This window comes from Opisthocomus hoazin, chromosome 2, assembly GCF_030867145.1.
Source record: "Opisthocomus hoazin isolate bOpiHoa1 chromosome 2, bOpiHoa1.hap1, whole genome shotgun sequence".
Taxonomy (NCBI): domain Eukaryota; kingdom Metazoa; phylum Chordata; class Aves; order Opisthocomiformes; family Opisthocomidae; genus Opisthocomus; species Opisthocomus hoazin.
Window position 1 is genome coordinate 131,271,041 of NC_134415.1, and position 27,680 is coordinate 131,298,720.

Below are 27,680 nucleotides of genomic sequence, written 5' to 3' on the forward strand. Positions count from 1 at the left end.
CCTGGTGCCTGGGGTTGTTCCTCCCCAGGGGCTGGACCCTGCCCTTGCCCTTGTTGAACCTCATCAGGTTTTCACATCTGTAGCTTAGGCGTAGTTTTTACACTCTTTATAAAGGTGAATCCTTTCTTTCCGGATGCATTTTGCATTTCCAGCACAAGCCAGCAGCATGAGACTCGCCTACCCTGAATCAGACCCAAACCGTCCAACAGCAAACTTCTCGAGTGGCGTATAAACGGAGAAGGCCGTAAAGATGCAAAAGCCCAAGGCTGCTGGAAATTACCTGAAGTCGAATAAAATATTATCCTTTTTGGATCATATGAGAATGTGTTGGTTTTGTGTGGGTTTTTTGAATGCGAAAGAATTAACTGGACTGCTTGGTCGGGTGTTTGGTATGAAGATGAAACCTTGGGAATACTCCACAATCGTCATCTCTATTTGCTGCAGTTTTGGTTTCACTGGGGCAGCGTTTGCCGATGTTTGGCCAGGTCTGAAAGGAGCAGACTCTGATGATGCTTTTGGCCTTTATGAGAGGAAAGGCAGCTGAGCGGTCAGTGCCCTACCCCGAGGTGTTCAGACCCGGAGTGTGCTGTGCTTCCTTCTCCCAGACCTTTGGAATGTCCATGGTAGGTGTCCCAAGGAGAAGCCTTGCTCGGAGGTGGCCACCAATGCACCACAGTGGGAGGAGACCGGCAGCCGGGTGGTTGCACCCCTGCAGATCTTCCCTCCTAATGGAGGAGGTGACGTGTGTCCTCAGGATGGCACCACGGCTGGACGTGCCCCTGGGTGAGAAGCGCTTGACCTTCTCCCTCCAGGTCTTGACATCCGCATCCCAAGTCTTGGTCCCAGCGTGTTTATGGCTTCCAAAAAAGGGGGTCGCCACAGCTTGTCCAATGGCACCTGGGGACCGAGCGGCTCAACGCGTGACGCAGCGTGCTCAGCTCTCCAGGCCCCATCGTCCCTGCGGGTGGTGGACCAGACACAAGCTAGCAGTGACCCCACCATCCCAGTCTTCCCAGTGCTCACTCAAGTGGCATTCCCAGGACGGGAGTGGGACACCCATGCACACCCACCCCAAGGGGACACAGCCAGCGAGGGCATCGCAGCAGCACCTTAAATCTTCCTCCCCACCTTGCCCCCTCCAAGAGATTGACCATGGTGGGTGCACACCTTGCATCTCTCCGCACGGCCCACGCCAAGGGCGAGAGCAGCGGTGGTTCAGGGTCAGCTCTGGTCCTCCGTGCCTCAGTTTCCCGTGGGCTCAGTGGGGGATGAGCACATCTCCCCTTCTCTGGGGGCTGCGGACTGCGGGCTGAGCCGGCGGGGAGCTGGGCACCAAAGGGGGAGCAGAAGGTGTGGAGACCCACTGGGGCTGGGACACGGACCACCCCACGCACCCACCTCCTGCCCCAGGGACGGGATTTTCAGGGAGAAGCTTCCCCCTCCTCAAGCTGAGGGCACCCCCCGGGGGATGCTCCGGCCCCGACCCCCCCCCCGCCCCTGCCCGACCACTGGCGGATGCTCCGGTTCCCCCGGGGGATGCTCCGGCCCGGACCCTCCCCCTGCCCCTGCCCGATCCCCGGGGGATGCTCTGGTTTCCCCCGGCGGATGCCCCGGCCCCGACCCCCCGGCCCCTGCCCGACCCCCGGGGAATGCTCCGGTTCCCCCCGGGAGATGCTCCGATCCCGACCCCCCTGCCCCTGCCAGACCCCCGGGGGATGCTCCGGTTGCCCCCGGGGGATGCTCCAGTTCCGTCGGGGGATGCTCCGGCCCCGACCACCGGGGGATGCTCCGGTTCCCCCCGGGGCATGCTCCAGCCACTGCCCGACCCCCGAGGGATGCTCCGGCCCCGACCTCCTCGCCCCTACCGGACCCCCGAGGGATGCTCCGGCCCCGACCCCCCTGCCCCTGCCCGACCCCCGAGGGATGCTCCGGTTCCCCCCGGGAGATGCTCCGGTCCCGACCCCCCTGCCCCTGCCCGACCCCCGAGGGATGCTCCGGTTCCCCCCGGGGGATGCTCCAGTTTCCCCCGGGGATACTCCAGCCCCGATCCCCCCGTCCCTCCCCGACTCCCGGGAGATGCTCCGTTTTCCTCGGGGGATGCCCCGGCCCCGACCCTCCCTGCTCCTCCCCGACCCCCGGGGGATGCTCCGGCCCCCGGCCCCTACCCGACCCCCGGGGGATGCTCCAGCCCCTGTTCCCCCGGGGGATGCTCCGGTCCTGACCCCCCTGCCCCTGCCCGACCCCCGGGGGATGCTCCAGCCCCTGTTCCCCCGGGGGATGCTCCGGTCCTGACCCCCCTGCCCCTGCCCGACCCCCGGGGGATGCTCCGGCCCCGACCCCAGGGGGATGCTCCGGTTCCCCCCGGGGGATGCTCCATTTCCCCCGGGGGATGCCCCGGCCCCGACCCCCCCGCCCCTGCCCGACCCCCCGCAGCCGGGGCGGCCCGAGGCCGGCGAATGGGCGGTGGGGGCGGCCCCGGAGGGCTGGTGGGGAGGGAAGAGGGGGGGGGGCGTGGGCAGCCCGGCCCCCCTCCCCCGGTTCCCCGCCTACAAAACCCTCCCGGCCGAGCAGTCCCCGCTCACAGCCTCCCAGCCCCGCAGCCGCCGCACCGGCCCCCCCTGCGCGTTGCCCACCCCCGGGGGACCCCCCACCCATGGGAGCCGCGGCCCCTCCGCGCCCGTGGGGAGCCGGCGGTGAGGTCGGGGGCTCCCCTTGCTGTCCTCGCCCCCCCGTCCCGGCCACCATGGCTCAGCCCGGGGACTGAGCGAGAAGGCGGGGGAAGGGGCCGCGGGGGAACTCGGTCCCGAGTGGGTCCGCCGGGCAGGTGAGTGGGGAGAAATGGGGCACGCAGCTGCGGGAAAGGGGAGCGGGACGGGGTGCGGGGAGGGATGAACACCCCCCACCCCCCCTCCCAGCGTGGGGTGTCTCCCCGAGCATCCCTGCGTGGGGAGCAGCCACCCCGGGGTACACGGGTGATGTCCCCCCCGTGGGCGTGGGAGCAGGGGCGCGGGGGGTCCCCGCCCAGCTCTCTCCCAGCGGGGCTGCTTTTGGCTGGGGGGGGGAGGAATGGCAGGAGCTGGGGGTCCCCACGAAGCGCAACACCCTTCTGCATGGCACTGGATGATTTTGGGGGTGCTCAGCAGGTCCTTAGGGGGGGTTTTAACCCCTTCCACACCAGAGCACTGCTAGGGGCTGGGGGCTGAAGACACCCTCCCAGCTGGGTGCTGCGATCAAATCTGGGTGGCAGCGGGGCCACAATGTCCCCCCGGGGCTGATGGCGTGGGGACCAGCGAGGTGGTGACCCCAGGATCGGGTCCGTGGGGGACAGCAGTCTTGGTTCTTGGTCGTGCTGGGGTACCTAGAAGTGGTGTGGCTGCAGGGGTACCCCAGTTTCTAGGGGTGAAAGAGGTCCTGGGTGGCTCGCACATGCACATTGAGCCCCCACCTCCCCAACCCTGGGGTGGGACAGACAGCCAGGACATGCCTGGAGTGGGCACCATGGTTGGACATCTCCAGGGCGTGTGGTCAAGCATGGGAGGGGTGGTGGGACCCCCTCCTTGGCCAAAGAGCCGGGGGTCTGTGTTGGTGGTGGGCATCACAAGGAGCTGCAAGGATGCAGGCGGGACTATCCGGTGGTGGGCCCGTGGTCCTGATGACCTCGCCCACCAGTGTTCGCTGAGAGGGTCTGGGGCTGTGGGCAAGCTGAGGAACCACGCGCTGGGCCACGCCAAGCAAGAGCAGAGAGGTCCCTTAGCACCGGGTCCACATCCCCAGCACCATCCCATACCACGTGGCACCAGGCTGTGGTGCCAGAGCCGTGGGATTGGCCAGGATCGGGCCCCTGCCGTGTCGGGATGCACCGTAGCCACCAAGCACCATCTCACGTGCCTGTTCTGCTCCACCGGCAGCGGGAGGATGGAGAACAAGGCCATGTACCTTCACACCTTCAGTGAGAGGGAGAACGGCTCCGTCTTCGAGGAGCCCTTCGAGGGAAGGAACCTTTCCAAACTGAACCTCTGCGAGGATGGTGAGAGCGGGCTCCGCGTGTGGCTCGGTCTGGGGCTGGGGGGGCTTTGAACCTGGTGGCAGAAACCTGGAGAGGTTCTGGGGGGGACGTCGGAGCTTGGATTGCTCAGGGAGCAGCTCAGCAATTTGGCCCCATGCAGGCAAAGGTGTCTGGTTTGAATTTGGTGCTCAGCTCCAGCTGTGGGTCCCAGGGAACCAGAGCAGAGGAGCAATGGTTGTCGTGAGGGGGGGGTCGGTCTCTTCTCCCAAGTAACCAGCGATAAGACAAGAGGCAATGGCCTCAAGTTGCATCAGGGCAGGTTCAGATTGGATATTGGGAAAAATTTCTTCACTGAAAGAGCGGTCAGGCCTTGGACCAGGCTGCCCAGGGCAGTGGGTGAGTCCCCATCCCTGGAGGGGTTCAAAAACCGTGTGGATGTGGCACTTGGGGACATGGTTTAGCAGGCATGGGGGTGTTGGGTTGGTGGTTGGACTTGGTGTTCTTAGAGGTCTTCTCCAACCTGAATGATTCCATGATTCTGTGATCCCTGCCCCGGGAAGGGGGCTGCCCAGGGTGAGGGTGCCTTGGTGGAGGTAGCACCATGATGAAGGTGCGTGTCCAAAACGGAGCAGGAACCTTCTCCTCTCCTGCTAGCATGGTCTCACCAGGAGAAACGCTCCGGGAATCCCACTGCAAGGAGGTTTCTGTGCCTCTGCTCCTGTCCCTCCCTTTCTGGTTGGAGGTGGGGATGACAGACCCATGGCACCACGGGCCTCTCAAGCTGCCCGGGGTCTCATCTGGTTCTGCCACTGACCAGGGTTGTGCTCCAGGGAAAGTCACTTCGCTTGCTAAAGTTTGATTTTTGGGGTTTTTTTTTGTTGTTTGGACTTTTTTCTCTTTTCTCCTCCAAGCCTCTGACTCTCTGGCGTGTGATGTTGTCTGGAGATGTCATGCAGTGGGGACAGTAGCAGTGGGGCTGGGCAGCAGGACACAGTGGGACCTGCTTGCATCTCCTACACACCTTAGCTGGCCTCTGTCTCCTCGGTGGACTTCCTGAGCTCTTTTCCTTCACTCTTGCCCCGTGAAATGCTGTCCAAGTTTCACCAGGTCCAGGCTTGGTCCACAAGCAAACAGCCCCGATGAGGTTCTCCAAAGGCCTTTGCAACTGACTGGGAGAGGGCAGGGTGGTAGAGTTGGGTGCTCAAGCACCCAAGCATCTCAAGGAGTGAGAGGGTCCCCTTTGCTGGCAGCTTTGCTTGGTGACCTGTGAGGTTGCTGAGGAAACTGGTCTTGTTCTGGGCAGGCTTCCCAGCACCGCTGTCGCCCACCACAAGCATGGGATCGGGGTGATGGGGTCTCACCTTCCTGGTTTTGGGCACGTGGGACATCCCCAGGGTGTGATGGAGAGCCCTGGGTTCTTCCAGGCTGGGCCACATCCAGGCACTGGGTGAGCTGGGAACATCCAGCCCTGGACGATTTGCTTCTGGATGCTCACACGGCGCAGGTGGCATGTGGTGGTTACTGCAAGAGAAGAGGTGATGTTGCTGCGTGGGTGTCTTCTCCTGCCCTTCAGCCCCCTGGGATGGGGACAGCGTGGAGTCCAGAGGGTGGATTTCCCATCCAGGTGAAGCCTGAGTCTTGATGCCATTCCCCAAACTTGATGTCACCTCGCAAGGGTTCCCGTAGTGAGGCGGGGGTTGGTCTCTTCTTCCAAGTAACCAGCGACAGGATGAGAGGCAATGGCCTCAAGTTGCTTCAGGGGAGGTTCAGATTGGATATTGGGAAGAATTTCTCCACTGGAAGAGTGGTCAGGCCTTGGACCAGGCTGCCCAGGGCAGTGGGGGAGTCCCCATCCCTGGAGGGCTTAAAAACCGTGTGGATGTGGCACTTGGGGACATGGTTTAGCAGGCATGGGGGTGTTCGGTTGATGGTTGGACTTGGTGATCTTGGAGGTCTTTTCCAACCTTAAGGATTCGATGATTCTATGCTCCTGCCTCTGCCCACCTTCTTGCTGCCAGCTTTTCCAATCCAGGACCCACTCCACCTTCCTGCAGCAGAGAGAGGGGCAGATCCTGCCCGGGGGCTGTCCCCATGCCCTGCCACGCTGCAAATGTGGCCAGGGGGTGGTGGATCGTGGAGGCAGCGATGCTGGAAGAGATGGGAGGGAAAAGATGGTGTCCTCCACGACCGAGGCCACCATTCCCAGCAGAGAATCACAGAGTCACAGAATGTTCAGGGTTGGAAGGGACCTCTGTGGGTCATCTAGAGACCTTGCCCTGGCACGGAGCAGTGGCAGGGAGGGTTGAAGGTCTCTCCCCAACTTTGGTGTTTTTGTGGTCGGTTGCTCTGGATCACTCAGAGCAGATCTGCTCACCCACCACGCACCCCGATGCAGAGCTGGCCCCCCGAGGGACCCCATTCCCACGGGAGAGGCTGCTGGAACAGGGCTTGTGGGGTTGTGTCCGGTCCCCAGCTCCGCGGGACAGGGGCAAGGACAACCCCGAGAGCTTCATCACGAGGACGGGACCACTCGAGTCCCTCCTGGGCTCACGGAAAACCCTCGGCGTGGGGCTGAGGACTCGCTGTGACGCCGAGGACTCGCTGTGACCCCCAGGACACCAGCCCCAGACCCCCAGGGCTCAGGAGATGACAACTCCTGGCTGCTTTCATCTCCCCCACCTTCTGTACCCCCCAAAAACCGGGCGGGCCACAGCTCCGGCTCCCCTGGGCATGGGCAGGGGGAAGAAATATTTGCTTTTCCCCTTGGTTACTGGCCGGAGCCCGCCCGTGAGCTCCTCGGAGAGGGCGGTTGTGACAACCCTGCTTGCGCAGCTGCGGTCCCTCCTGCTCTTCGGAGAGCAGCAAGGAGGAGTGGGTGGTTCGGGGCGCGGGGCCAGCTCCTCCCGGAGCCTCCCAGGACCTGATCTAAGTGTTAATGTCAGAAAAAAGATCGCGGCTTTCCTCATGCCGAAACCCTCAGCTCCAGCTGTTTGGCCGGCAAACGGCGTGCGGGTGATGAATGGCAGATGGAGGGGTCCCAGAGGGGTGGCCACCACCTTTCACACCTGAACTGGGGTGCCCCGTGCACCCTCCACGTCCCTGCCAACTCCCCTCCGAGCCTGACCTCAGCGCTTCTTCATTTTGGAGCCCCAAATTGGGGCTGAGTGAAGGGATGCACCCGGCGTAACCCTTCGCTGGGTGGAGGTCCTTGCAAACCTCCCTGTCCTGCAGCAGGACAGACACACGGACCATTGGCTGGGGAAGGGTCCCTTCCAGGCTAGGGACACCGCCAAGCTGTTGTCCCTCCTCTTCGTCTTTGGCACCCCGAGCGCTGACTTGGTCCCGCAGGGAGCTGAGCTCCTGCCCCGTGGGTGGGAGGTGAGATGGGTGAGGTCCCCAGACCTGGCAGGGATGGTCGTGGCTGGAGGTGGGCATTGCTCAGGGCCGTGGATGAGCGTGGTCTCCTCCCTGGGTGGTTTGGCTTTGGCTTTCCCCCTTCTGCTGGGTTGATGAAGGCTCTGGGTGGGTGCTACGCTGGTCCTCAGGGCTGAAAGGACAGGAAGAAATGGGATGGAGGCACCCAAATCATAGAATCATTCAGGTTGGAGAAGGTCTCCAAGATCACCAAGCCCAATCATCACCCCAACACCCCCATGCCTGCTAAATCATGTCCCCAAGTGCCACATCCACACGGTTTTTGAACCCCTCCAGGGATGGGGACTCCCCCACTGCCCTGGGCAGCCTGGTCCAAGGCCTGACCGCTCTTCCAGTGAAGAAATTCTTCCCAATATCCAATCTGAACCTCCCCTGATGCAACTTGAGGCCATTAATATTGATATTAAGATATTGAGGTGGTGGGTGTTCTACACTCTTCCTCCACCTTTTGTTGGCATCTCCCTGGAGACATCTTGATCTGGCAAGGGGTGAAACTGGGCAGCTCTAGCTGACCTGGCATGAAGTTGGTGGTTCTCAGCTGCTCTCAGAACCCTTGTGCTGCTGCAGGGGTCCAACTGAAAAACGCAGGTACCTGACGCCCTGCACCCTGTCCCAGCAGCGCGGGGTCATGCCAAGGTGTCAGGCTGAACACCTGGGGCTGGGGGCAGAGGGATGCGGGGTCTGTACCCAGACCAGGCTCCGGCTGCCACCGGAGACCACGACCTGGCCCAGATTTCAACATGGGCTTGAGCTTTGAGCATGCCCCAAGCCCAAAACCAGAGGCCTTCAGTGCTGCTGGGTTCATGGCGCGGGAGCCTTTCCTTCCCTTTTCTTCCCTTGCATTTTCCTCCCAGATATTTTATTTGCAAAACCCCATCTCCTTCTCTCACAGATCTTCTGCTCGTGACAGGGGTGAAGCGGAGCTGGGTGGCAGCTAGCGCAGCTTTGGGCAAGCAGGGGCTGGCAGGGATGTCAGGAGTCGGGCATCATCGAATCGCAGGATGGTTCGGGTGGGAAGGGACCTTTCCAGGCATCCAGTCCAACCCCTTGCCATGGGCAGGGACATCTCCAACCAGATCAGGGTGCTCAGAGCCTGTCCAACCTGGCCTGGAATGGTTCACAGAATCCCAGCATGGCAGGGGTGGGCAGGGACCTTTGTGGGTCACCCAGCCCAACCCCCTGCCCAAGCAGGGTCACCCAGAGCAGGGGGCACAGCACCGCGGCCAGGCGGGGCTGGAATATCTCCAGAGAAGGAGACTCCACAGCCCCTCTGGGCAGCCTGGGCCAGGGCTCCGGCACCCTCAGAGGGAAGAAGTTCTTCCTCGGGTTCAGCTGGCACTTCCCAGGCTTCGGTTTGTTCCAGGGATGGGGCATCTCCCACCTCTCTGGACAACCTGGGCCAGGGTCTCACCACCCTCAGCATAAACAATGTCTTCCTTAGATCCAGTCTGAATCTCCCCTCTTTTAATTTAAGCCCATCACCCCTCATCCTGCCTTCCTCCATCCCCTGATTGCTGCCTGCTGGGCAGGGAGAGTCGCAGGGCTGCAGGCAGGGACGGCAGGGGATGAGGTGAAGGCTGGGAGCTGGAATGGAAACAGCTCAACAAGGTTGGATGACTCTGATGTTCTCCTACCTGGGATAGCCACTGGGACCTTTGAGCATCAATGGTGCCCACTTGGGGAAAGTGATGGAGCACTGGAACAGGCTGCCCAGGGAGGTTGTGGAGTCTCCTTCTCTGGAGATATTCAAGACCCACCTGGACAAGGTCCTCTACAACCTACTGTAGGTGACACTGCTTCGGCAGGAGGGTTGGACTAGATGACCCACAGAGGTCCCTTCCAACCCCTACCATTCTGTGATTCTGTAAAGCCACGCAGATCGACACCGGGGCAACACAGAGCCGTTCCCGCACCAAGAGACATCACTGAAATGATATCTGAGATATTTTCACCCGGTGGGAGGTAGAGCCCAGGCTGGCTGGGTGCGTGATGCTCTCCCTGACACCCTGCTCTGTCCCCCAGGTCCCGGGCGGAGGACGAAGGCAGCGGGACGCTGCGGCCGGCTGGGCTCCTTGGCGGCCTTGAAGTACGCCGTGGTGGGACTCTACCTCCTCGTCTTCCTCATCCTCGTCGGGGTCTTCATCCTCGCGGGTAAGGGCTGAGCCTGGGTCCTCCCTCCGCGACGCAGCGGTCCACAAGGGTGACGTTGCGCTGTGCTCAGAGAACCAGGTCTGGCCGTGGGCATGGGACCACGTTTCTGCTGCCTCTGCAGGGGTGTTCGGGAGGGTTCTCCACGCCATCCAGGGGAGGAAAATATGGGATCCAGGAGAAGCGGGGCGCGGAGGCGATGCCAAGGCAGGCATCGCCTCCATGACCCACTTCCATCTCCTTAGGGCCAATGACGTGAGCCCACAGCGCCTGGAGCGGTTTTGATTTAAGCTTCGAGGCTGGAATCACTTCAGTGTCCAAGCACCACGTGCTGGGGACGGTGAAGCTCAGGACCCCCGTGTCTGGGGCTCAGATGTTTCCCCATCACTAGGTCGTGGCTGCTGGGTTTGCACCGACTCCCCATTTTTTGCTTGGGGGAAGGCTGAGCCCCGGCTCCGGAGTTTGGGAAGATGCCTGGTTTAACCCATGGTCCCAGTAACCCCCCCTTGCATCCCGACCACCCTAATCGAATCACAGGATCCCACCATGGCAGGGGTTGGCAGGGACCTCTGCGGGTCACGCAGCCCAACCCCCTGCCCAAGCAGGGTCACCCAGAGCAGGGGGCACAGCACCGCGGCCAGGCGGGGCTGGAATATCTCCAGAGAAGGAGACTCCACAGCCCCTCTGGGCAGCCTGGGCCAGGGCTCCGGCACCCTCAGAGGGAAGAAGTTCTTCCTCGGGTTCAGCTGGAACTTCCCAGGCTTCAGTTTGTGCCCATTGCCCCTTGTCCTGTCGCTGGGCACCACTGAAAAGAGCTTGGCCCCATCTTCCTGACCCCCACCCTGCAGATATTTAGAGGCATTTCTGAGGTCCCCTCGCAGCCTTCTCTTCTCCAGGCTGAACAAGCCCAGCTCCCTCAGCCTCTCCTCGTAGGGGAGATGCTCCAGTCCCCTCCTCATCCTCGCAGCCCTCCGCTGGACTCTCTCCAGTAGCTCCTCATCTTTCTTGAACTGGGGAGCCCAGCACTGGACCCAGCACTGCAGATGGGGCCTCCCCAGGGCAGAGCAGAGGGGGAGGAGAACCTCCCTCGCCCTGCTGCCCACACTCTTCTTGATGCACCCCAGGATCCCATTGTCTTTCTTGGCACCCAGGGCACGCTGCTGGCTCATGGTCACCCTGTCGTCCCCCAGCACTCCCAGTCCCTCTCCGCAGAGCTGCTCTCCAGCAGCTCAGCCCCAGCCTGTCCTGGTGCCTGGGGTTGTTCCTCCCCAGGTGCAGGACCCTGCCCTTGCCCTTGTTGAACCTCATCAGGTTCCTCTGCACCCAACTCTCCAGCCTCATGTGGGGCTCTGGTGGTTGGGGGGGGTCTTGGACGCGTGCCACAGCGGGCGCAGGTGGCAAATGCCACCACCAAGGAGCAGCTCCTCCCTCCCCAGCTTTAACGCCAGCACCCACGGAGGGGGGGATATGGGGGCCTCCCCTTTCCAGCCCCAAATCTCCGCTCGCTGCTGGGCTGAGTGCTGCCTCCGCGCCATCCCTTCGGGATGAATTCCCGCGGGCAGCTGGGGTGGGTGACGGGTGCCGTGTTTATCTCCAGCCGGGGTAACGCCAGCGCCGTGAAGCAGCCTCTGTCTTTGGAGAAGGGTGGGTTTAGTCTCCTTCCCAGGCCGGGGAAGGGACGGAGAAGGTTTCGCTGGAATTTTTGAAGCCTCTCCCCCTTCTTCCTCGCGTTACATTGTTCTGATGTTGTTGTTGGCCCAAGAGAGGGATGATTGTGCAGAGAGCTCGGGAGCTCACCCGCAAGCAGCTCCAGCACTCACAGTCACACTGACGGCGTGGTGGGCTGCGGGCTCATCGTCACGGGCATCTTCAAAGCCCCACCTCCCGGAGTGCCGTGACCGGCGGGATTTCAGCTTTCGGTAAGACCCCAGTAAAACCACCTTACCTCCCAGATGTGGACCGCAATCTTGGGAAAGAAAGGCAAAACGTGGAGGAAATCAACTCTTTCGTTATTGCTTTCTGTATGTTTGGAACTTGAAGCCAAGCCTCTGGCTTTGGAGCTGACTCACAAGTGCTGGAGCCAGCCGTGCCGACCGCGGAGTGGTCTTCTCACATCAAGAAAAACCACAGGTCCTGGCTGGTCTCACATCAGGGCAAAGAGCAGCTCATCAACCGGAGACCCCATCCAGCCAGGAGCCACGTGTAGGCCAGGGAGCCAGCCCCAGTGATCCCCAGCTTCAGGCTGAAACCTCGACGCTGGAGCTGATGGGCCCCAGCTTCAGGCTGAAACCTCAACATTAGAGCTGATGGGCCCCAGCTTCAGGCTGGAAGCTCGATGCTGGAGATGATGGTCCCCAGCTTCAGGCTGAAACCTCGACGCTGGAGCTGATGGTCCCCAACTTCAGGCTGAAACCTCAACATTGGAGCTGATGGTCCCAGCTTCAGGCTGAAACCTCAACGTTGGAGCTGATGGGCCCCAGCTTCAGGCTGGAAGCTCGATGCTGGAGATGATGGTCCCCAGCTTCAGGCTGAAAGCTCAGCGTTGGAGCTGATGGTCCCCAACTTCAGGCTGAAACCTCAACATTGGAGCTGATGGGCCCCAGCTTCAGGCTGAAAGCTCGACGTGGAGCTAATGGGCCCCAGCTTCAGGCTGAAAGCTCAACGCTGGAGCTGATGGTCCCCAGCTTCAGGCTGAGACCTCAACGTCGGAGCTGATGGTCCCCAACTTCAATGAGGAACCTCAACATTGGAGCTGATGGGCCCCAGCTTCAGACTGAAACCTTGACGCTGGAGCTGATGGGCCCCAGCTTCAGGCTGAAAGCTCGACGTTGAGCTGATGGACTCCAGCTTCAAACTGAAACCTCAACGGTGGAGCTGATGGTCCTCAGAGGCCCAGGACTGGTTATTCATGGGCACCCTTAACCACGGAGGGCTTGGTTTTCCCATGGAACATCCCACTTTGTGCTAGTGGAGACCAGACACCAGCGTGTTGGAGCTGAGACCTTCTGCCCAGCGTTCCTCGTCTCCCATCAGAGGTGAAGGTGCAAAGATATGGCTTTTAGGCACGTAGACTTGTTCGCACCCGCTCCTTGGGCTGGGGAGACCTGGCCACGATGCCATAAGACGAACATCACCATTTGATGCCATCTCTGCCCTCCCACGGCCATAGTGAACTCCCACCCGGAGCAGACCCCATGGGCAGATGAGCATGGGGTGTCCTGCTCACCTCCAGACCTGATGTTCTTAGGTGATGGAGCCGGGACGCCCCGGTGGCTCCCCAGAAAGCAACTCAACGCTGCCTGGGCCACATCCTGGTGTCCCCGGCATGGGAACGCGGTGGCTTTGGCACGGCAGCTCCCCGGAGCATCTTTCCGAAGCTGGGTCAGGCAGGCGCCCCGCGGCTCACGATGAGCTCCGTGGAAATGGGTCAGAAAAGGAGTAAACGGCGAAAAATACCTCGGAGCTGTGGGAATGGGGTGTTTTCAGCGACAGCACCGAGGTGGTTCCGACGCAGCCTGCTTTGAACGTCCTCTCTCGCAAGCCTGGCAGCGTTCTCTGGCTCCTGGGGACGCACACGCTCTTCCTCCCCAGCCCTGTTCCCCCCTCATCCCCCCAAAAAGGCACCCAGCCCAAAGGTCGGGCTCCGATCCTGGGGTTTTTTGGCAAGGTCTGGGTTAAATCCCAGTACTTCGGGGTCTGAACCCACATCCCTGCCTGGCCCCACGTCGGGGCACCCTGGGCACCCAGCGCCGAGCGGCTCTTTCTGGCTCGCACCCCATCTCCGTGCTGGTCTTTGCGTTGCGAGCGGCCCCGTTTCCACGCTCGGCGCTCCTGGGTGCCCAGCAGAAGCACCCAAGGAATAGAGCACCCTCCATTTCAAGAGCTGTAGCCCCAAAACTCACGCTCCGAGGATGCCGGAGCAACAGCCCCAACCCCACGGCCATGAGCTCTCCCTGACCATCTCCTGCTCCCCGTGAGCCGGCTCCAGAGCGGGTCTGAGGAGCTACTGGAGAGAGTCCAGCGGAGGGCTGCGAGGATGAGGAGGGGCCTGGAGCATCTCTCCTACGAGGAGAGGCTGAGGGAGCTGGGCTTGTTCAGCCTGGAGAAGAGAAGGCTGAGAGGGGACCTTCGAAATGCCTCTAAATATCTGCAGGGTGGGGGTCAGGAGGACGGGGCCAGACTCTTTGCAGTGGTGCCCAGCGACAGGACAAGGGGCAACGGGCACAAACTGAAGCCTGGGAAGTTCCAGCTGAACCCGAGGAAGAACTTCTTCCCTCTGAGGGTGCCGGAGCCCTGGCCCAGGCTGCCCAGAGGGGCTGTGGAGTCTCCTTCTCTGGAGATATTCCAGCCCTGCCTGGCTGCGGTGCTGTGCCCCCTGCTCTGGGTGACCCTGCTTGGGCAGGGGGTTGGGCTGGGTGACCCACAGAGGTCCCTGCCCACCCCCACCATGCTGGGATTCTGTGATTCTGTCTGTGTCTCCTTGGCACACGGAGAAATCCGGAGCTGCCGAAGAGCTGCCGACGGCCCCGTTGCGCTGGGTCTGGGCTGGCTCTTGCTGGAGCCGAGTGCTGGCAGCTCCCCCCCGTCCCCTGCCCCCCATCCTTCCCCAAACCCTTCGCCCGCGGTGCGAAACACGCGTGTGCGTGCGTGCGTGTGCGCAGTGTGCGTGTGCACGGGCTGCAATGGGGTGTGGAGAGGGCAGGGGCGTGCAGGCGCGTTCGCATCCCGCTGTGCGCGTAGACGTGGGCGTTGATGTCAATGTTTGCGGTCATGTGTGCGTGTGCACACGCGTGTGCGCCCGTGTCTGCCGCGAGCAGTCGGGGGTGTGCATACTGTGTGTGTGCAAGCGTGTGTGCGCTGTGTGCATGCGTGTGTGTGCGTGTGTGCATGCAAGGTTGTGTTCAGTGTTTACATGCACACGTGTGTGCTGTGTGCATGTGTGTATGTGCATGCGTGTGTGCGCTGTATGCATGTGTGTGTGCATGTGTGCATGTGTGCTTGTGTGCACTGTGTGCATGCATACATGTGTGTGGTGTGTGCATGTGTATGTGTGCATGCATGCGTGCATGTGTTCACTGTGTGCATGCACACGTGTGTGCGCTGTATGTCATGTGCGTGCATGTGTGCATGCGTGCTTGTGTTCACTGTGTGTGTGCATGTGTGCACTGTGTGCATGTGTGTGTGCGTGTGTGCATGGGTGCTCATGTTCACTGTGTGCATGCGTGTGCATGCTGTGTGTGTGCATGTGCGTGCATGTGTGCTTGCATGATTGTGTTCACTGTGTGCATGCACACCTGTGTGTGCTGTGTTCATGCATGCTTGTGTTCAATGTGTGTGTGCATGCGTGCATGCGTGCACTTTGTGCTTGCGTGTGCGTGCGTGTGTGCATGGTTGCTTATGTTCACCGTGTGTGTGTGGTGTGTGCATGCGTGTGCGTGCATGCATGGGTGCTTGTATTCACTGTATGCATGCACGTGTGTGCTGTGTTAATGCATGTGCGTGCATGTGTGCGTGCATGTGTGCTAGTGTTCACTATGTGCATGCATGCGTGTGTGCATTGTGTGCATGTGTGCGTGCATGTGTGCATGCATGATTGTGTTCACCGTTTGCATGCACACCTGTGTGTGTTGTGTGCATATGTGTGCGTGCATGTGTGCATGCGTGCTTGTGTTCACTCTGTGTGTGTGCATGTGTGCACTGTGTGCATGAGTGTGCATGCGTGTGTGCATGTGTGCATGTGTGCTTGTGTTCAGTGTGTGCATGTGTGCTGTGTGCATGTGCGTGCATGTGCACATGTGTGTGCATGCGTGCGTTGCATGTGCACGTGTGTGCATGCGTGTGTGCATGCACGCTTCTTTTCACTCTGTGCATGCATGCATGTGCTATGTGCATGTGTGTGCATGCATGTGTGCATGCGTGCTTGTGGTCACTGTGTGCATGTGTGCACTCTGTGCATGAGTGTGCATGCGTGTGTGCATGGGTGCTTATGTTCACTGTGTGTGTGCATGCGTGTGTGGTTTGTTTATGTGTGTGCGTGCATGTGTGCTTGTGTTCACTGTGTACATGCATGCATGTGTGTGTGTGTGCATGTGTGTCCATACATGTGTGCCTGTGTTCACTGTGTACCTGCATGTGTGTGTGCAGTGTGCATGCGTGTGTGCATGTGTGCTCATTTTCACTCTGTGCATGCATGTGTGTGCATGTGTGCATGCGTGCTTGTGTTCACTCTGTGTGTGTGTGCTTGTGTTCACTGTGTGCATGTGTGTGCATGTGTGTGTGCGTGTGTGCATGTGTGTGTGCATGTGTGCATGTGTTCACTGTGTGTGTGCTGTGTGTGCACTGTGTGCATGTGTGCATGTGTGCTTATGTTCACTGTGTGCGTGCATGTATGTATGAGCTGTGTGCATGCATGTGCATGCACGTGTGCATGTGCGTGCATGGGTGCTTGTGTTCACTGTGTGCATGCTGTGTGCATGCGTGTGTGTGCTTGTGTTCTCTGCATGCGTGCATGCATGTGTGCTGTATGCATACGTGTGCATGCATGTGTGCATGTGTGCATGCATGTGTTCACTGTGTGCATGTGTGTGCTGTGTGCGTGTGTGTGCGTGTGCACATGTGTGCGCACACGTGTGTGCGTGCATGCATGTGTGTGTTCACTATGTGCCAGCACGCGTGTGCACGCTGTGTGCATGCGTGTGCATTCCTACACGCGTGCGCTGTCTGACGGGCACGGAGCAGCCCAGGACCTTGCTGCCCGCAGCGTCCCGGCGCGTGTTCTGGCTGCGGGATGTTCTCGGTGCGGTGGCCGCGGTGCCAGGGCCACGCAGGGCAGAGCCGGGGGGATCCCGGCGGCTTCTGGCAGGGATTCACCCCAACCTGGGGACCTCTCGCCCCTGCGTCCCGGTCCTTGGCCACCGCAGGACCCGGGCTTGGCGTGAGTTCTCCCGGTGCTGGCCACACCAGGCTGCTCTTCCCCGGTGGACGTGCAGAGGCGACCGAGCGAGGGCAGCCAGGCTGGGGAGGGGGCTGGAGAACAAGTCCCATGAGGGAGCTGGGGCTGTTCAGTCTGGAGAAGAGGAGGCTGAGGGTGGACCTCATCGCTCTCTGCAGCTCCCTGACAGGAGGGGGCAGAGAGGGGGGGTGGTCTCTTCTCCCAAGTAACTCTGCAGATGTTCAGATTGGATATTGGGAAAAACTTCTTCACTGCAGGAGTGGTCAGGCTGTGGACCAGGCTGCCCAGGGCAGTGGGGGAGTCCCCATCCCTGGAGGGGTTCAAAAACCGTGTGGATGTGGCACTTGGGGACATGGTTTAGCAGGCATGGGGGTGCTGGGGTGACGGTTGGACTTGATGATCTCAGAGGTCTTCTCCAACCTATGACCCTGTGATAAATAGCATCACCGTGCCCCAGGAGATCTCCAAGCTGGCACGCTGCAGCCTGGGAAGCTGGGACAGCCCAGCTGCAGGACTGATTAACAGGGACTAATTAAAGGACGAAAGACGGTGGGTCCCCCCAGTCCCCCGGCGCCGCGGGTGGCCCCGAGCCCCTTCGCGTGCGGGCGGCTGCTTTCACCCTCTCCTCGCTCCCGTGTTTTTAATTCGAACCAAACGCCATCGCCGGGTCTCTGCTCCGTGGAAACGCGGGGCTGAGCTGGGCCGAAGCCCCACCACAGCTTAAGGAACAATGGGGATTCTTTTTTATTTTTTATTCATTTTTTTTAAAAAAAAGAATAATTCTCATTATTTGTGTGGGTTTGGCTCTGAGTCCCCCACCCCGGGCTGCGCTGGAGACCCAGCGTCGGCGCAAGGCGGAGGGAGAAGATGATATTCCCCCACCTGGCTCGGCGTTTTTGGGGTTCAGCGGCACGATGGGGTCCGGGATCGGGCTTTACTGGGTGCTACTGGGCCAGCTGGGCAGGGATTTGCTGGAGCAGTGCGAGGAGCTGCTGAGAGCGAGAGGTTCCCCCCTCAAATTTCCAGGTTCCCAGCTCACAGAATCACAGAATGGTCGGGGTTGGAAGGGACCTCTGTGGGTCACCCAGCCCAACCTCCTGCTGAAGCAGGGTCACCTACACCAGGCTGTAGAGGACCTTGTCCAAGTGGGTCTTGAATATCTCCAGAGATGGTGGTCTGGGAGCTGGCACGAGGCCAGGAGGGGCTTGGGGTGGGATTCAGAGGTGGAGGATGAGCCCACGGTGGGTTTCCTCCCTCGGGAAGAGCCCTGGCAGCCCCCGGGTGCGGGATGCGGCGCTGGGAGGCTGACGGCAAACCGCACCCCGAGCCGTGGAGACCTGCCCAGCCAGCCTGATGGTCTTCATTAGAGAGCGAGGGGCTGAGCTCAGGTCCAAGATCAGCAGCCAGAAGGGAAACCTGACTGTTCAAATGAAAATTAAAACCTCAGCGGGGGATGAAGCTGTTTTTAAGGTCTGTTTTTAGGAAAGGGAAGCGGATGCTGTTAGCAGCCAGTCTTCTGACCAAACCGGGTGAAGCCACGAGGCAGAGCTTTGTAGCATCATGACCCATCTGGCAAAGCCCAGGGCCAGCAGAAAGCCCAGAGCTGCTGGGAGCCTTTGCTGTCCTTCCTGAGCAAGGTGCCTCCTTCTCCAGTCCTTCAGCAACCATCTTCCTTCTCCAACCATGGAGAAAACCATGGGGCCAAAGAGGGGCTGATGGGATGAACCTTTTGGGGTACGAGGTTGGGCTTCCACCTCCAAGCCCCAAGGAGCAGGGGCACATCCAAGTGCTCCTTGGGAGGAGACGGTGTTGTACCTCTCAGGAGGGTCACCACCTGCATGGGGTGGTTTCTGATGTCCCACTCCTCTTCATCCCTTGCAGTCTCCAGGCCGCAGACATCCCCTGAGGACCTGAAGGTGCTGATGGGGAACGTCAACCGGCTCAACGAGAGCTTTCGGGACATGCAGCTGAAGCTGCTGCACCTACCTCTGAAAGGGGACGTGCTGGATCATATCTGGAGGCTCCAGGACCTCCTGCAGAACCACTCGGACTCCTTGTTCCTCATGACGGGGTCACTACAGAAGCTGGAAGGGCTGCTCTGGAGCCTGCAGACCCAAGCCAGCCAAACCGACAAGGCAGTGTCCAACCTCTGGGACAGCTTGACCCAGCAGAGCGACACAGCTCAGCAGGAGATGTACAAGCTCTCCGTGGAAGGCAACAGCAGCCGTCTGCTGCTGCAGCACCACGACCACCTCCTGAGCCACCTGGGCAGCAGGGTGGAAAGCCTGAGCGACCAGGTGACAGCCGTGAACGGGGCCGTGGACACCATGAACAGGACCTTCTCCTACGACGTGAACGTCCACCATACCCGCATCCAGGACCTGCAGGTGCTGATCAGCAACGCCACCGAAGATGCCCGGCAGATGCGCCTCATCCACATAGCCATGGAGGAGCAGCTGAAGCACGAGCTGGCCATCCTCAACAACGTGACGGAGGACCTGCGGCTGAAGGACTGGGAGCACTCCGTCGCGCTGAAGAACATCTCCGTGATACGGGGTAAGCTGAAAGCCTCTTGTAAGCAGCTCCCTCGCTGGCGCATGAAGCTGTTGTGAGGAGCGGGGTGTCCTCGGTGCTTTGGGTGGTGGTGGAAATGGTCCCTGGGGCATGGGGATGTCCTGTGGGGATGTCTCAGGTGCTCTTTGGTGTATCAAATCCACCAGACACCACTGCTCAGGTGTCTGTGGTGTTCAGGTGTCTCCATCACCTTGGGCTCTCTAAATGCTCCTCCATCCATGCCAGGAAGAAAGCTCCCAAGGTTCCTTCAAAGATACCAGGAAAAAACTCTACCAGGTCCCTCCTGACCGTGAAAGTGAACCAGACCGAGTGCAGCAGAGATGGTGGTTCTCTGCCCTGCATCATACTGCAGTGATCAAGCAGAGAGCTGCCCACCAGTACCCTCAGTCATCATTGGACTAGATGAACCACAGAGGTCCCTTCCAAGCCCGGACATTCTGTGATCATCAATCACGTAATTCACTTCACTGCATATCCCCTTTACTCCATTCTCCGTCTCCCATCTTCTTCTGCTTTACCACCCTCGGTCCTCCCCATTCATAGAATCACTGACTGGGAAGGGACCTTTCAAGGTCACCCAGTCCAACCCCCTGCCATGGGCAGGGACATCTCCAACCAGATCGGGGTGCTCAGAGCCCCGTCCAACCTGGCCTGGAATGGTTCCAGGGATGGGGCATCTCCCATCTCTCTGGGCAACCTGGGCCAGGGTCTCACCACCCTCATCATGGTGATACGAACAACCCATCCCTGCTAAGTCTTGACCATTGACTCCAGTTTTGCTGATCCCCTTTTTTTGGTGTTTATGTTGTTGCCTCGGTAATCTCCCCCTCAGCCTGCTAAGCATCTCCTTCCTTTTTCTTAACTATCTGCAAGGTCCAGCCATTTGTCCCATCGTTATCTCGTGAGCGTAGCTGGATGGCCAGGGTTAACCGTCTGGTTGGATGTTTCTTCCTCTCTGATGCCAGGAATTTCTGGCTCTTTCACATCTTGCTGTCTTGCTGCTGTGGGATCACCCACTTCTCTGCATCCCCCAGTCCTAGGTCTCCTAGGACAGCCCAGCTCCGAGGGCACCAGTTCAGGTGGAGGTGTCCGCACTGGAGACACCCATGTCTGCAGTGGTGGACCCCAGTCCAGTTGCCTGATGTGACTGGGGAGCAGTGAGAGGAGGATCCCTCTGTGCTGCACCAAGGGAGAGGTGGCTTCAAAGATCTCAGAGGACAAAATAGGAGAGGGAGTGGAGGGAGCTGCACTCCTTGGGAGCTGCTTGACTTCGTGGGGCGATGGGGAAGGGAAAGGATTGAGGTCTTCAGGAACAGGGGCAGCTGAGCAGGGCTGTGATGGGAGACAGCAAAGTCGTGAGTGTCCTTGTGGTTTCTGGCACAAGAGCAAGAGGGAACCTGATGAAATGGTGGGCAGCAAAACCAGGAGAGGCTCAGGACAGCCCTTTCCCACGTGCCACCTTCTCACCTGGCTGGAGCTCCTTGCTGCAGGACTTTGTGGAGGCAGAAACCCAAGCGGGTCCAAAAGGCGCTGGGCTAATTCCCCGTGGAACACATCCAGAGCTGCTGAACACCATGGTCTGATCAAAGAGGCTCGTTCAGTCCCAAACGAATGAACAGGCCATGGGAGGGGAGAAATCGTGAGGAAACGCAGAAGAGCCTGGTGCAAGCTTGTGGGGGCAGACCAAGAGGTTGGGGAGTGGTCGCTGCCCCACTTCTACGCTGTCAGTTTGCTCCTGTGGAGATGTAACGGGCTGTTCCTCTGCTTTGAAACCCCCAACTCCAAGCAGAGCGTTATTTCTCACAGGATCCCAGCATGGCAGGGGTTGGAAGGGACCTCTGTGGGTCACCCAGCCCAACCTCCTGCCCAAGCAGGGTCACCCAGAGCAGGGGGCACAGCACCGCGGCCAGGCAGGGCTGGAATATCTCCAGAGAAGGAGACTCCACAGCCCCTCTGGGCAGCCTGGGCCAGGGCTCCGTCACTCTCAGAGGGAAGAAGTTCTTCCTCGGCTTCAGCTGGAGCTTCCCAGGCTTCAGTTTGTGCCCGTTGCCCCTTGTCCTGGCGCTGGGCACCACTGGAAAGAGTCTGGCCCCGTCCTCCTGACCCCCACCCTGCAGATATTTAGAGGCATTTCGAAGGTCCCCTCTCAGCCTTCTCTTCTCCAGGCTGAACAAGCCCAGCTCCCTCAGCCTGCTTCGGCAGGGGGTTGGACTGGATGACCCACAGAGGTCCCTTCCCACCCCTGCCATGCTGTGATCCTGTGGGATCACGTTGCACCCGCTGCTTTGAGGTTTTCACAGCTGCCCACCCACCCCCGGTGCCCTCTCTCCCCCCAGCTGCCATGGGGGAGGACGTCACCCTCTCTTGGACGAAGCCATTGAGGAAGGGAGCTGTCATGGAGCCCAACACCCATGCACCACGTGATTCCAATTAATAAGCAGAAAGCAAAACACGTCCCCTCCCGACGGGTCGGCACCTGATTTATCCGCCGCTGCTCTGACACATTCCTGGCAGCCCCCACCTCCCTCCCTCCCCATCCCTCCTCCCTCCCCGCTTTCTGATGGCACCGATGGACCGTGGGGCTGGAGAATTTTTGGACCTCTGTGCCCAGCTAGGTCTACCCTGGCTCCAAAGGTCCTCGGATGAATCTGCCGTGCTCCCAACTGGGTTTGCACCAGCAGAACCAGTCCTGGGCGATGCAGGGCTGCCTGCTTGGGGGTGCCTTTCCCTTCCCCCAAGACCTGAGCTACCCCAGGCTCTGGCTTTTGAGGTGATGGCAGCTTGGGGAGGTCTCCGGGCTCGTCTCCAGCAGCCAACCACGCCAAGAAGCTCGCGTGTCTGGGAGAGGGCTTGGCCTCGCGGCACGGAGGGGCTCTGGCTCTTAAATAACGTTGTCACCAGGAGGGAGGACGCCCGGGATCGCAGCCTTGCACTGCTCGCTGGGTGGGACGTGCTGGCTCGCAGCAGGTCTGGCGGGGCGATCGCAACGGTCCCATCTGGCCGTCAGATCTGTGCATGTCGGGACAGTCCTGGTCCCGACGCTTTGGGAGGTTTTTTTTTCCCCCTCCGTGGGTGCAGCGAGCAGCCCAGCCCGTTGCAGGCAGCAGAGGGAAGCAGGGGTGCATCTGGGCTGGGATTTTCTTTCCTGAGCGCAAACCCCGAACGCTGTGGGGTGGGGACCGGCTTGGCATGGTGTCTGCAGTGCTGCTCGGCCTCTCCCAACCACCCCTCCCAGTGCTCCTCCATCCTCCACCCCAGCTGCTCCCATCCCACCAGCCGTCCCTGGGGACGGGACCTTCTCTGCTCGTGGAGCTGCCTGGATGTAGGCCAGAGGAGATATTCTGGTGGCTGATGGACTGCAGGGCTCACTGTGGTGGGAAAAGCTCTGAAGGGTGAATGCCAAACCCTGGGAGCCAGCAAACAGGATCAGCTCAAAGATCTGCCCATCCCCAAAGCCACGTTTTGAACTCCAGGCAATAGGGAAAGAGAAGAAGGGACAACATGTCTCTTCCCTGGCTGTGTTCTCCCAGCCTCCAGCTCTCACGGAGCAGGTGAGATGATTGTCTGCTGCCCATGGTCATCCTCCACGAAACTTAGTCCTCTTCTGAGCCTGTCCATGCCCTTGACTTCCCCGATGTCCTGTGGGACAGTTTTCTGAGATGGTAGATGGTAGACGAGACGAGATGAGATGAGATGAGATGAGATGAGATGAGATGAGATGAGATGAGATGAGATGAGATGAGATGAGATGAAGATGAAGATGAAGATGAAGATGAGATGAGACGAGACGAGACGAGACGAGACGAGACGAGACGAGATGAAGATGAAGATGAAGATGAAGATGAAGATGAAGATGAAGATGAGATGGTGGCAGAGGAGTGGGGAGCTGCGCCATAGCAGCTGATTTTAAGGAGGAAGGGCAGCTCCAAACCCCTTCCCACCGAGAGGTGCCCCAAGCAGGCAGCTCCCACGTCCCTTCCAGGGTTAACAGAACTGAGGTGGGGCCGTAGTGCGGGTTGTTTCCCAGTGTGCCCATAAAAACAGAGCAGATGGAAGTTGTCGGAGCTGCCCCCGCACAGGGGACCTCAGCCGAGCCGTGCTGGAGCCGGCGTGAGGGAAGCGAGACATTTCGTGTCAGCAGTAGTTTTGCTCCAAGTGCCGTTGGTGTGGGACCCCTTCCCATCGGAGAGGACGCTCGGGGCAAAGTCAGGGTGACGAAATGGGAGACCTTTCCTCGGTGGCTCCGGCTGCAGACGTCTCCAGGGTTGCTTTCAGTTTTACTGGTGGTGGGAAAGCATCTGTTTTGTTTAAGCAAGTGGTTTTCAGCAGCCCGACTTTTTCTGCGCTGGGGTGCAGCAGGGGAGGGGAGAACTTGACCCGAACCGAGGAGCGTGGCTGGGTCATGCAGAGTTTTCAGTGCTCATCCCTGGGACACCTGGGACCTTCAGGCAGGAGATGTGTCGGCAGAAAAGCCTTGACTCTCCCCCTGCTACCCACCAAACTCACCTTCACCTCTATAAAGCCATGGAAATCTGGCAGGCTCTGCTTTCTGTAATGCCCCACAAGCTGAGATTGATGGCATCGACACGTTTTAATTCTTTACTTCTGCATTCTCCATTAGTTCTGTATTTCAGAAGGTGGTGGGTGATATGGGGCGGCCCGAACGCACCCACGTTATTCCACTTTAACCAACTGGCGTGGCTTGACCTCCCTCTTGCTCTTCTGGGGCACGGAAAATCAATGGCTGTACTCAGCTTTGCCTGTGTCTGTAATCAGGTGCTTCCCATTGCTGATTTATTTGCTCACCTATTCGGTTTTTCAGACTCCAGCAGGCAAGTCAGCGGATTTCAGTACATCCACTTTTACAGCCAGGGTGGTGAGACCCTGGCCCAAGTTGCCCAGAGAGGTGGGAGATGCCCCATCCCTGGAACCATTCTGGGCCAGGTTGGACGGGGCTCTGAGCACCCTGATCTGGTTGGAGATGTCCCTGCCCATGGCAGGGGGCTGGACTGGATGGCCTTGAAATGTCCCTTCCCACTCAAACCAGGCTGTGACGCAATGATTTAATGGCTGTTGTGTAATGCCCTTCTTTAATGCTACGTTGCTGGACCTTCTCCATGGAGGACAGTCCTGCCTCTCCTACTCAGGGCCAGGCACCGTCCCTGCTGTGCGTGGGTCCTCTCATTCCCACCCCAAAATGCCTCCTCATTGTACTCAGCTCTCCCGGGCGTCCATTATTCTTTGCACCCGTTTGTTTTGCCAGCTGAGAACAGCAGACGTGTCCCCAGGGTCCAGCGTCCATCCCCACGCCCGCTCAGCACCCAGAGACGTGCATCACCTCAGGAAGAGGAAACTCAGGGCAAGCTAATGTGATATATGGGGCCACACTCCCCAGTTATGGGGCCAGACCCTTTCCAGTGGTGCCCAGCGACAGGACAAGGGGCAACGGGCACAAACTGAAGCCTGGGAAGCTCCAGCTGCACCCGAGGAAGAACTTCTTCCCTCTGAGGGTGACGGAGCCCTGGCCCAGGCTGCCCAGAGGGGCTGGGGAGTCTCCTTCTCTGGAGATATTCCAGCCCCGCCTGGCCGCGGTGCTGTGCCCCCTGCTCTGGGTGACCCTGCTTGGGCAGGGGGTTGGGCTGGGTGACCCACAGAGGGCCCTTCCAACCCTACGATGCTGGGATCCTGTGATATATCCCCATAGTCCTCTCCCAGCCCCTGACCATCTCCAACTCAGGACATCTCCCGAGCCTGCCGCAGTTCATCTGCTCAGGACCCCATTAATTCGCAGATCCTAATTCCTCGTTCGTTAGGACCGCCACGCGTCCTTTCATTCTATAAAAACACAACTCCTGCGTTACCGTGTCGCCTGTAGCCCTGTGGCTGCTGGGCTGCTTTCTGCACAGCTGTGAGATGACGGCTTTTGGGGTTTCTAGGAAAATAGTGTTTAAGAGTTTCCAGCGATCACCCTGGCTTGGTAGGACAAAGACCAAATGACCCCTCCAGGCCTCTCTCTGCCCTATTTTCTATCATCCCACGAGTCTTTTTTTTTTTTTGCTGTTCAAATTCTTTCTTCCAATGGATTTAGCTCATAATTGTTTTCAGCTTTGCAGACTTGGCCCTTTGCAGGCTGAGGAATAGATCTCCGTTACGGGGTTGGACTTCACAGAATCGCAGAATCACAGAGTGCTTGGGGTTGGAAGGGACCTCTGTGGGTCATCTAGTCCAACCCTAGACTTGCTGCTCGCTCACGAGAGTTTGTGCTGCAGAGCAGTCACCAATGGACGGTTCCTGATGAGATCAGTGGTGCAAATCCTCTCCTAAAGGTTCACCTCAATATTTCCAAAATGCATTTCTTTTTTTGTTTTCCTTCTTTTTTCCTAAACTTTCTTTCATTGGTGATGTCGCGACTTCTGGTCGAAAGGAAATTCCAGGAGGTTGGAATTTCCCATAGAGCCACGCTCAGGTGGAAGTGCAGGAGCCGCAAGGTGAAGTCTTCTGGCACGCGAGACAGGTCATGTTTGGCCTTTAAAATCCATAAATGGTGGAGGAAGGCTGCTGGGAAGCTCCCTCGCCACCACTTTGCCCCTGTCTGCAGGGATCTGTGTTTCTTAGAGGCTCCTGGACACCTGATGGATGATAACAGCCCGTGAAGGGTGGGTGGGTGCACACGCTCATGCATCTGCTGCAAAGCTGGGGCATGATGGCTCCATGCCAATACCTGTTGTCTTTCAGGGCCACCAGGACCCAAAGGAGACCAAGGCCATGAAGGGATGGAGGGTGAACCCGGTCTTCCCGGCCTGCCTGGGCTGCGAGGTAAGGAACAACACGTCCAGGGTGGCCACAGCCCTGCAAGCCTTCACCCAAAGTCCATAGAGTCAGCGGGACACCTCAAGGTGACTTCCCAACCTGTCCCTTGGGACCTTGCTGGCTTGAAGAGCAACAGGATTCACCTGCTGCCCCATCTCCTGCCAAAATTCCGGTTCTTTGGGGCAAAAAGTCTTTCTCCTCTGAACAGCGAGAGCTGCAAGGGTCCATCACCTGCAGGTTGATGCCACCAGGCCCCTTCGACACAGCCACCCAGCCCGGGTTTGTGCAGGAGCTGGCCACCACCCCGTGCTCACTAACAGCAAGTCCTTACAAGGCACCAGGGCTGGCCCCGCTGCCTGCACCCCCCCGGCAGCACGTGGGGACCCGGTGTGGGTCCATCCAGCCTGGCAGAGGGGACTTGGCCACCAGCTGCAGCTCTGAGGCTTTTCATAGGACACTTTTTCAATGTCAAAAATGCCAAATTTTTCCCCTTCTTAATTCCAACCATTGTTATGGAGAGAAATTCAATTTGAAAAACCACAGGAGACACCCCCCCACCCTAAGAAACAAGACTCGGCTTGAGCCTGTTTCCAATTTTGAGCCAAACCTAGAAACACTGGCTTTGCATCCCAAGAGCCGGGGATGGCACGGAGGTGGTGGAGGGTCCCCTCTGGTGAGGACTTTCTGCCCCCAAAAGACTTTTTCCTGTTGAGGTGACAGGTTCCATCCTGCCTGGGGAATGGACCTCCTTCTCACAGAATCACAGAATGTTCGGGGTGGGCAGGGACCTCTGTGGGTCACCCAGCCCAACCCCCTGCCCAAGCAGGGTCACCCAGAGCAGGGGGCACAGCACCGCGGCCAGGCGGGGCTGGAATATCTCCAGAGAAGGAGACTCCACAGCCCCTCTGGGCAGCCTGGGCCAGGGCTCCGTCACCCTCAGAGGGAAGAAGTTCTTCCTCGGGTTCAGCTGGAACTTCCCAGGCTTCAGTTTGTGCCCGTTGCCCCTTGTCCTGTCGCTGGGCACCACTGGAAAGAGTCTGGCCCCGTCCTCCTGACCCCCACCCTGCAGATATTTAGAGGCATTTCTGAGGTCCCCTCTCAGCCTTCTCTTCTCCAGGCTGAACAAGCCCAGCTCCCTCAGCCTCTCCTCGCAGGAGAGATGCTCCAGTCCCCTCCTCATCCTCGCAGCCCTCCGCTGGACTCTCTCCAGTACCTCTCTCCATCCAGGGCATCCAGCCCTGGCTCCTCCTTGACTCCTGAAGAGATGACCCACGTAGGACTACCAGAGAAGGGGGGTTCAACACCTGAGCTGCTGGTCCTGGGCTGGGCTTAAAACCCCATATTTTGGTACCCCCTGTCCCCTGGCTCCCCGGCGGGCGGCAGGACCAGCCAAGTGAGCCAGAGCCAACTTGGAAACCCGATCGCTCCCTGAAAGCCCTTCTCAGCGCTGGCTGCCCGTCCTCGTTTCGCCGACAGCTGTATTTTTTTGCGTTGACAGATTCATGGCTGTTTTTCTTGGGTGTAACAAGCATCAGAAATATATCGTCTGGCTTCTTTCCTTTTTTCTTTTCTTTTTTTTGTTTGTTTAAAGAGAAAAACAAAACAGTCTCTGGAGGGCTCACCTTCGGGAAGAGTTGCTGAAAGGGTCACTATTTTTAGGTCTTTCTCCATCTCGTTTGCTCTGGTGCTCTTCTGGATGCGGTCACAGCACCAGCCCTTTGGGTGCGGGAAGCTGAGGTTCAGGTGCAGCCAGGA

At 59.3% G+C, this 27,680-nt stretch overlaps 1 protein-coding gene across 1 annotated transcript in view; it reads left to right on the forward strand.

The window, feature by feature from the left end:
* Positions 1–2,606: 2,606 nt before the first annotated feature.
* The window catches only part of SCARA5 (scavenger receptor class A member 5), a 44,898-nt gene continuing 19,824 nt past the window's right edge, over positions 2,607–27,680 (forward strand). Inside the window, exons 1-5 of the mRNA XM_075411357.1 lie at positions 2,607–2,824; positions 3,909–4,027; positions 9,464–9,592; positions 18,423–19,097; positions 25,851–25,931. Of these exons, the coding sequence (XP_075267472.1) occupies positions 3,916–4,027; positions 9,464–9,592; positions 18,423–19,097; positions 25,851–25,931 (997 nt within the window). The 5' untranslated portion in view covers positions 2,607–2,824; positions 3,909–3,915. The remainder of the gene's footprint in view (positions 2,825–3,908; positions 4,028–9,463; positions 9,593–18,422; positions 19,098–25,850; positions 25,932–27,680) is intronic.